The 10,000-nt window shown below is 33.4% G+C and overlaps 1 protein-coding gene across 1 annotated transcript; it reads left to right on the forward strand.

Moving 5' to 3' along the window:
• The first annotated feature begins 2,298 nt into the window (after nt 1-2,298).
• LOC138865939 (uncharacterized) lies at nt 2,299-9,874 on the forward strand. The gene is made up of 9 exons (XM_070137426.1): nt 2,299-2,338; nt 2,463-2,608; nt 4,988-5,009; nt 5,117-5,230; nt 5,387-5,644; nt 5,825-7,416; nt 7,679-8,450; nt 8,550-8,843; nt 9,114-9,874. Exons 1-9 carry the CDS (start codon nt 2,299-2,301, stop codon nt 9,872-9,874), a joined length of 3,999 nt encoding a protein of 1,332 aa, XP_069993527.1.
• The last annotated feature ends 126 nt before the right edge of the window (nt 9,875-10,000 follow it).

The raw sequence follows: 10,000 nt of genomic DNA on the forward strand, positions 1-10,000 counted from the left end.
AGACTTAATGTTTTATTAAATGCATTTTAAAACTTTGGAAATCCCTAGGAAATCCCTCCGAATCCGGAAATTCATTACAGATCTGTCTGGAAATCCGGAAATCTCAGTTAATTTTGGGGGGATTTCTGAAATCCCGGAAATCTCGTCCGCTATTTTGGGTAGGGAAATGCCCCTCGGTAATATCAACATTAAAACTGTATTTACAAGAAATGCTTATGTGTTTACCTCCATTCATACAGACTAAAGGCAAGGAAAGATCAAAGCCCCTTCTTGCGCCTCTCGGGGCCCGGAATGCCATAGAAACGGAAAATGGTTGCATATGACATCAAGGAGGGGACTTCCCTCGTTGCTTCCTTCATAATCTGGCTTTATTACGCAAACGAGGGAACTGAAAGCAAAATCAAGACTTGAGTTGAGGAATACGAAAGCACCAAAGCAGTCGAAGTTGTAATCTAATGTTTTGTTAGTAACTGATTGGGTTAAATTGAGCCTTCTTATTATCATTATCACTGTGTTATTATTTTAATGATGTTCGTTGTTATTTGTTATTATTATTATTGTCAATATCAATATTATAATTCTTGAAATCATTACCATTATAAATATGCTATTATCATCATCATCATAATATGCTGATAATTATGATAATAATTCCAATTAACTTGATAATGGTAATGAGAATTAAATGGTAATGATGCTAATATAAATATTGATAATAATAATAACAATAACAATCACATTGATACTGATAATAGTGACAATGACAATGATAATAATAACAATAATACAAAAAAATGAAAATAATAGTTATAAAGATAATAATAATGATAATAATGATAATAATGATGATTACGTTTATTATATTTGTTGTCATTGTTACTCTTATCATTATCCTTTATTATTATTATTATTATTATTATTATTATTATTATTATTATTATTATTATTATTATTATTATTATTATTATTATTATTATTATTATTACTATTATTGTTATTATAATAATGATTATTATTATTAGTAGTAGTATTGTTATTATAATTATTATTACTTTCGTTACTACCATCATTCTTATTATCACCATATTTATTGATATTGTCAGTTATCACTATTACCAATATTATCATTACAGTTATTATCATATTATTATAATTATCATATTGCCGGTAGTTTACCTTCATTATTATTATTTCTATCATTAATTTTGCTGTTATAATAATTATAACTATTATTATTGATATTATAAATTATAAAGTTCTTACTATTATTATTGGTACTATTAATTATGATATTATTACTATTATTATTTTTATAAATTGATAATAACAATATTATTATTACTGTTATTACTATTATAGTTATTGTTATTAATAATATTATCATTATTGTTGTTACTGTTGTTGTTGTCGTCATTGTTTTCATTATGATAATTTTTATTATTATTATTATTATTATTATTATTATTATTATTATTATTATTATTATTATTGTTATTATTATTATTATTATTATTATTATTATTATCATTTTTATTATTATTATCATTATTATCATTATTATTATTATTGTTGTTGTTGTTATCATTATTATTATAATAATGATAAAAATAATAGTGATAATAATAATAATTATGATTATTTTGATTGTTATTATTATCATTATCATTATTATTATTATTATTATTATTATTATTATTATTATTATTATTATTATTATTATTATTATTATTATTATTACTATCATTATTATTAATGTTATTATTAAAATTATTAATCATTATTAAGACGATCAATATTACTATTATTGTTTATGGTGTTGTTGTTTTTGTTGTTTTGTTTTTGTTGTTGTTGTTATCATCATCATTACTATTATTATCATTATCATATCACTAATTTTTATTTACTTTTATCATATTGGATTATTGACCTCATTTACAAAAATGATCATAATCCTAGTAACAGAGATAATAATGATGATAATGATAATGATTATGATTATATGAAAATCATAATTATATCTCTGATGATGACGATAATGATGTGATAGCGATTGTGTCGGTGATGATAATGAAGATGATGAGGAGGAGGAAGAGGAGAAGGGCAATAAGTATAATACAAGGGTTGCTTTTGCTATCATTATTTTTACAGTGATGGTATTTATATCATCGTGTGCATTTTCAAAGAAGCACGAGCGGAACTTACCCTAAAACAGAGAAAGACGTTTTTGTTTTGTTTTTATTATTATACTATTTGTATTTATCTCATACGTTTAGAGTGCCATTTCCTCTCAACGTTAATATGTGTAATGCTTTCCAGTGCCCTTGGCTAATGGTAGGAGGTCTGTCTGGCTCAAGGGTTGCATTACAAAACATAGCTCACTGGTACTGAAAGGACATGACATGCATGCAATTTAATTCATATCCTTAGCAATCTAAAAATTCAATAAAAATTGGGTATATTAGGTGAGGCCATCAACAAAATTCACAGAAAACTGCAGCGGCCAATGAACGCACCCGCGGCCAAGGGAATCGGGTTTATTTGCATGGCAGTGTCACCGAGTCTAACCTTTGTGTTCAGCTACTTTAAAGCCATTAAAATCAATTGTTGGGTAAGAGTGAACACAATAATAAACAAATAATGAATAGGGAGAGAATAAATAAAGATTGAAGTAAAAAAATTTAGAGATAACTTTCCAGTCTGATGACACATTTTTATTTCCATATTTTCAATTAAAAAGAAAAAAGTGAAAAAATTAAAACTTTTAAATCTCCAAATAAAATGGAAGTGAAAATGAATAAAAAATAGAAAACTTTTATCTTCAGTTAATAATGAGAATAAAAATCCTTTTCGGCTAAGTTTCAGTCACCGTGAAAGGCTCAAAGTCGATGCACATTATACGTAAAGCGACGAGAACACGGACTCTCTTCTCCATTTGACGGTCGGGATTGTCGGCGAAAACATATTGCTGATCCGGTCAGGTTACGGCCCTCTCTTGATCCTGCCTTCGTTGGATAGAGTGACTCAGTTTGTAGCCTCTCGCTTGATTTACAAATATGGATGATGTATATATTTATATTTCATATCTATCTATCAATTAGTAAGTCTACCTATTTGTTTGTCTATTTATTTATGTATGTATGCGAATGTGTATGTGTAATAGTGGTGCCCGAGCACATACAAGCAAGCATTCACTGATGCATTTGATATTCTTTAACCTCGTTTACGCATACGCGTAGATGATTGACAGGGGTTCACGTTTCAACATTCGTTATTTCATTTTGCTCTAATCCTCAATGTAACTTTTTACCCTATCACACACACACACACACATGTACATACATATATGTATATATATATATATATATATATATATATATATATATATATATATATATATATATATATATATATATATATATATGTACATACATATATGTGTGTGTGCATATATATATATATATATATATATATATATATATATATATATATATATATATATATATATATATATATATATATTATTACAATCTCGCCAAATTCACGGCCTATGCATAATAAAATGGTTACAAGAATGCATTCGAAAACTATTGTGCGTATTGTGCGTCGAGCATGAGGATTCGCGAATCCGAGGTTCCGAAGCGGAGGGCGCAGCAGTCTACCTGGGGGGCGACGTGGACAGAAAACGTGAGTCTCGTCTGAGCGGCCATTGCTCACTTCACTCCCAGGTACACGTGTAAGCGGTGGACTAACGTTGAAAATTAAGTTTATACATCTGGAACCTTATCACTGCTAAGTATACTGGTGATGTTTATATGTATCGTATTCATGCGTTAGGATATGAGGTGAAACATAAGCGAAATAAGTGGTGTTGTTCTAGTGTTATTGGTACTGAATGTAATATGCGATTATCCGGTGTTATGTGGAAAACAAGTGCGTATTCAGAATTACGGAAAAATTCTACTTATTCATGGTATATGTTCTTTTATAAAATGTTGAATGTTTTGTTGTGTATAAAATAATTAATTAAATAATTAAACTTGTGTGAAATATAGTTCAATTTAAATAAACCTATTTGAGATAAACCTACATAATTAATTCTGATAATCCAAGGATACTAAGAAACATTAAATGAGAATATAATCTTAATTGAGAAAATACATTATATTAAACATACTCTATAATTAATTGTATCTGGATAATGATGTATGGATAATGAAGAATAACTAAATAAGAGCACTAAATAAATCAAATAGAAATAAGAAACAATACTGGAATAACTGAATAATTCTGAAATGAGTAATTGAAAGATACTGATTGAACAAAAGCATACTGAACAATAACTTCATAATCAACAAATGATTCAAAAGTACATCTAATAATAAATCAGAAATGTATGAATTAAATAAAATATTAACGTAAGCTAAATAATATACTAATTCATAAGCTATAATGTAAGCTACTTTCAGTACTTGTTGTAATTATTCCGCTACTTCTCCTAGACGTCTTAAGACATAATCGTACTTGTACTATAAACCTACCTTGTACTGCACTGTACAACAAGAAGGGTTTGTTACAAATGGGGGCCCGTCCGGGATTTTTATATTTTACTACCATATCTAAACACCATGACTTATTTCCTATGATTAATTTTGCTAAATATCTCGTTACTTGCAATGACAATTTTGTTGAGGTTTACCTAAGAGTGGTTGTAGTACTTTGCTATTTCTCGTAACCAGTGAGCATTTTACAACTGGCCATTGTTAAAGTGTTGCACAATCAACAAATAATTCATATTCAATATTGGTTCATTCGTGTTCGTGTACGATTCAGCTTCTCTGAATTTGAGTAAGCATCTCCCACTTTAGTCGACCTGAGATTCCTTTGGAGCCGACAGAGCTCGCCTTAATTCTAGTATTAGTTTACTACGCATGGTAAACTACACTCGGTTGTAAGTGTGACCATCTATGAACAAGTTTCTCCGATATAGCTAAGGTTTAAGATTATATTAGGTGGGAATATATCTTGACCGTCTTTTAGCTTCACTGGCACACTGCAATTTGAAGTCTTGTACTACTTCATTAATGTAGTCACTTTATAATTCAAATTCATCTTTAAGCAATTTTGTTTGAGTTCGATAATCTGGGAGACGATCTAAACAAATTCTTCCCATTCAGTTTGTGGGAGCTAGAAGGCAGATGGTGGCGTTGCCAATATAGCCGCTTAATTAGATGTATTTGAGTTCTTTAATATACTGCAGTAATCAGTATTTACTAATTCTATCTTAACTCGCCACCTCTATGGAAACTTATAATCTGTAAAGCAATAATTAATATTAATCTGGAACCTTTTGATGTAAAAATGGTTTTCGATGTTCATGATTTCATAGCCAATCCTTCAGTGGATATCCTTAATTCAGAAAATCCTTGTAGAGATGATTTCATATACATGGCTAGACACTGGGGAATTAATTACCATAAAGATGCTACTAAAAGTCAACTTAAAGATCTCATAATTGAACATTTACAAGAGCTGCCTGATCCTCAGTCTTTCCCTCATGAAAATAGTGACCTTGATACCAGTAATCCTTCACAGTTGCTAGAAGTTGAGAAATTAAGATTTCAAATAACACAGGCTAAGATTTTAAGTGAAGAAAGATTATGCAAAGCTAGAGAAGAAGAGCGCGAGAGAGAAAGACAATTTCAAAGGGAAAGAGAGGAAAGTCAAAGACGACACGAGCTTCAAATGATGGAAATGAAAATGAAAAGTCAAGGGGATTTTAGTTTTGAGATAAGTAAATGCGTAAAGCTAACTCCCGCATTTGCAGAAGATAATCCTGAGGGTTTCTTTAGAGAGTTTGAGACTATAGCCAAACATTTCAAGTGGCCTGAGGAACACTGGGTTTGGTTAATAAAGCCTAAACTGACCGGTAAAGCTCTGAAAGTGTGTGAGAATCTTAATGATAATACTGATTATGAGGAAGTAAAATGTGCTATTCTAGCTGCTTATTCCATAACCACTGAAGGATATCGGCAGGCTTTCAGGAACATGAACAAATTTTCCAGTCAAACATATGCTGAATTTGCCTCGGAGAAGCTTAGAGCTTTTAAACGGTGGATAAAGTCTGCTTCAGTCACTAATTTTGATCAACTTTGCAACCTCATAGTTTTCGAGGAATTCAAAAGAAAGGTTCCATATTCAGTTATGATTCACCTCATAGACAAGGAGGAAAATGACCTCCACGAAGCAGCCAAGGTAGCAGATGTATTTTCTTTAGTCCATCGTAGTATACCAGGGGAGAAAAGAAAAGCAAATATTGTAAAGTCATCTGTAGGATTTAAATATAATATGGAGAATACAAGCAGTGGACAGTATCAGCCTAATACCCAAATATCTACCCTATACTGTAAATTTTGCAAAAAGGAGGGTCATCTAATTAAAAACTGCCCGCATCCAAAATGTAAGGTAGCAAAAGAAGCAAAAGATTTTAATTTTACAAAACCTGTGGCTACTACTAACTTTCCTATTAAACCATTTCAGGAAGATCCATTCAAGGCATTCCGATCAAAGGGTCACGTGTTCAGCAAGTCAGGTGCTTATAGATATCCAATTGATATTGTTAGAGATACACCATGTGCACAATCACTCATACTGAAAAGTGCTCTGCCAGACAGTAAAAGCTGCTTAACAGGTGAGAAAGTTTGGCTTGAGTATATAGAGGGATCTGCTCCTAAACATCTTGCTGAAATCTACTTGGATTGTGATATGGTAAAAGGACCAGTAACGGTTGGTGTAGTAGATAAAATACCGATTCCTAATGCAAGTTTCCTCATGGGTAATGACTTAGCTGGAGACCTAGTAATACCAGTATTAAGAGTAACTGACACCCCTTTGCAGTATAATAATACAACTGAACTTAAAATGGAACAGCCATATCTCTTCCCTTGTTGCGCCGTAACAAGATCTAAAGCTATGAATAATGGGGATGAATCTTTAGCTTCTTTCAAACCTAATCAAATAAATCATGATAATCAACCTGCAATAAAGAAAATAACTGATAACTTAATTTCAAACTTATTGACGCCAGAAAAGCTTATTGAAGCACAGAAAAATGATGAATCTCTTGTAAAATGTCATAATGAAGCTTGTGATGATGCAGTTGTTAAATCTCCTAGTTTTTACTACAAAAATGATGTACTGATGAGATTCTATCGTCCTCCTAATCTGTCTGTAAATGATTCATGGTCTGAGAAGCATCAGATTGTCTTGCCGCAGTCTATTAGAAAGAATGTAATGGAGATCGCTCATGAAGGTTTTGGTGGTCATCTAGGGATCAGGAAAACTTGTCAGAAAATCTTGAATGATTTCTTTTGGCCTGGTCTTAAACAAGATGTGACAAAGCACATCAATTCAGGTCATGTAAGTCAAGTAGTTGGGAAACCTAATCAGCCTATTCCTCCTTATCCTCTCCAACCCATTCAAGTCCCATGTGAACCTTTTCAAAAAAATCATAATTGACTGTGTGGGACCTCTACCAAAGACCACAAAAGGGAATCAATATATATTGACTGTAATGTGTCCCACTACGAGGTATCCGGAAGCATTTCCACTTAAGAATATTTCTGCTAAGAGTATTTGTAAAAATCTTGTACATATGTTCACAACTTTTGGTATTCCACAGGAAGTACAATCTGACAGAGGTAGCAACTTCACGAGTGAGCTCTTCTCTAAGGTACTCCAAGAACTGGGTATTAAGCAGACCCTTTCCACTGCATATCATCCCGAGTCACAAGGAGCCCTGGAGCGTTGGCACCAAACTCTAAAATCCATGCTCCGAAAGTTCTGTCTGGAGAATCAGAAATGCTGGGATGAAGGTTTGCCATACATGTTGTTTGCCATTAGAGAAACTCCTCAAGAGACCTTAGGTTTTTCACCTTTTGAACTTTTGTTTGGTAGGAAAGTAAGGGGACCTTTGAAGTTGGTAAAAGATAAATTGCTAAATGATTCGTCTGATCATACCACTACAGTTTCAGCATACCTAAAGAATCTGAAAGACACATTGGCTAAAGTTAGACAAATTGCAAAAGATAACTTGATTAAAGGTCAAGCTCAAATGAAACTTAAATATGATAAATGTGCCCAGCAAAGAAATTTTAAAGTTGGTGATAAAGTTCTGGCTTACATTCCCATTCCTGGTTCTCCACTGGCAGCTAAATATCAAGGGCCTTATGCAATTGAAAGGAAACTTAATGACACTAACTATATTATTAAAACTCCTGATCGTAGAAAGACAACTCAATCAATTCATATAAATAGATTAAAGCTCTATATGTCTAATTCTCCTGATACTACAGATGACTTGCCGCAGAGACTACCTTGTAATATTATCAATATGGCTGAAGATCCACTTGATATAAATCCATGGATCAATGCTTGTAATTCTGATATTCTTGGTAACCTATCTTTATTCTTAAATCATCTCGGTTCAGACAAGATGCAGGGAATTTCTAATCTTTTTCAAAATTACTTACCAGTATTCTCTGACACTCCAGGTAAATGCAATGTTATCAAGCATGATATTGAACTAGTACCAGGTACACTTCCTATACGACAAGCACCTTATCGTCTTAACCCTGAAAAGAAGCAGCAAATGAGAGAGGAAGTGAACTATCTACTGCAGAATGGCTTAGCAGTACCAAGCTCATCACCATGGGCTTCTCCATGTCTGCTGGTGCCAAAGGAAGGTGGACAACTTCGTATGTGTACAGACTATAGACGACTGAATGTAGTAACTATTCCTGACTCTTACCCTTTACCTAGAGTTGATGATCTCATTGATGCCGTTGGTCAGTCTAAAATTGATCTCCATAATTATCCATAACTTATCTAAAATTGATCTCCATAAGGGATTTTATCAAATAATGCTAACTGAAAAAGCTCGAGTTACATCCGCATTCATCACTCCATTTGGACTTTATAAATATTTAGTTATGCCATTTGGTATGAGAAACAGTCCTGCTACATTTCAGCGAGTTATGAACTTTACGCTACAAGGACTGGAAGGTGTTCACGTATACTTAGATGACATTTTGATTCTTTCAGAAACTTGGTCTCAGCACTTGAAAGTTTGTCCTGTGTTTTGCAGAAACTACAAGATGCCAATTTGACCATAAGATTAGCCAAGTGTACCTTCTGCAGTGCCACAGTTACGTATTTGGGACATATTGTCGGAAATGGAAAAGTTAGACCCAAGACGGCAAACGTCGAAGCCATCCTAAACTACCAAGTTCCAAGCACTCGGAAGTCCCTTATGCGCTTCCTTGGTATGGTGGGATTTTACCGACGCTACTGCCCAAATCTCGCAGAAGTCGCTGCTTCGCTGACGCGTCTTACCAACCGGAAAGTATCTTTCAACTGGACTCCAGAATGCCAGAGGTCCTTCGAACAGCTGAAGCAGTTCCTTTCCAGCGACCCCGTGTTGGCAGCTCCAGATTTCCAGAAGCCTTTCATCCTGCACACAGATGCCAGTGACCTCGCTACCGGTGCTGTCCTCCTTCAAGATGACGACCAAGGTGTTCTACATCCAGTAGCTTACCACTCGACCAAACTTGCGAAGCATCAGCTAGCATACAGTACCATCGAGAAGGAATTGCTCGGAATTATTAATGCAATCAAGAAGTTCGAGTGTTATCTGTATGGTGGCGCTCATCCTATTCAAATCTTCACTGACCACAATCCACTGACCTTCCTGGAGAAGAACAAATACTCCAATCAGCGACTACTGAGATGGTCGTTGTCCCTTCAGCCGTATCATCTCCAGGTGAAACACATCAAAGGGCGTGACAACGTGGTTGCAGATGCTCTATCTAGGCCATAAATTTGTCTAGCATTAATCTTCAATCAAATCTAGATTTGACTTCTGGGGGGTGTTATTACAATCTCGCCAAATTCACGGCCTATGCATAATAAAATGGTTACAAGAATGCATTCGAAAACTATTGTG

The sequence above is a fragment of the Penaeus vannamei genome, chromosome 23 (genome assembly GCF_042767895.1).
Source record: "Penaeus vannamei isolate JL-2024 chromosome 23, ASM4276789v1, whole genome shotgun sequence".
Lineage (NCBI taxonomy): Eukaryota > Metazoa > Arthropoda > Malacostraca > Decapoda > Penaeidae > Penaeus > Penaeus vannamei.

Coding starts and splice junctions, on each gene's coding strand:
- LOC138865939 (XM_070137426.1), top strand. CDS start 2,299: ATGTGTAATGCTTTCCAGTGCCCTTGGCTAATGGTAGGAG. Junction 2,609..4,987: donor CCATTAAAATCAATTGTTGG/GTAAGAGTGAAC, acceptor TCTCCGATATAG/CTAAGGTTTAAGATTATATT. Junction 5,231..5,386: donor ATATAGCCGCTTAATTAGAT/GTATTTGAGTTC, acceptor ATGATTTCATAG/CCAATCCTTCAGTGGATATC.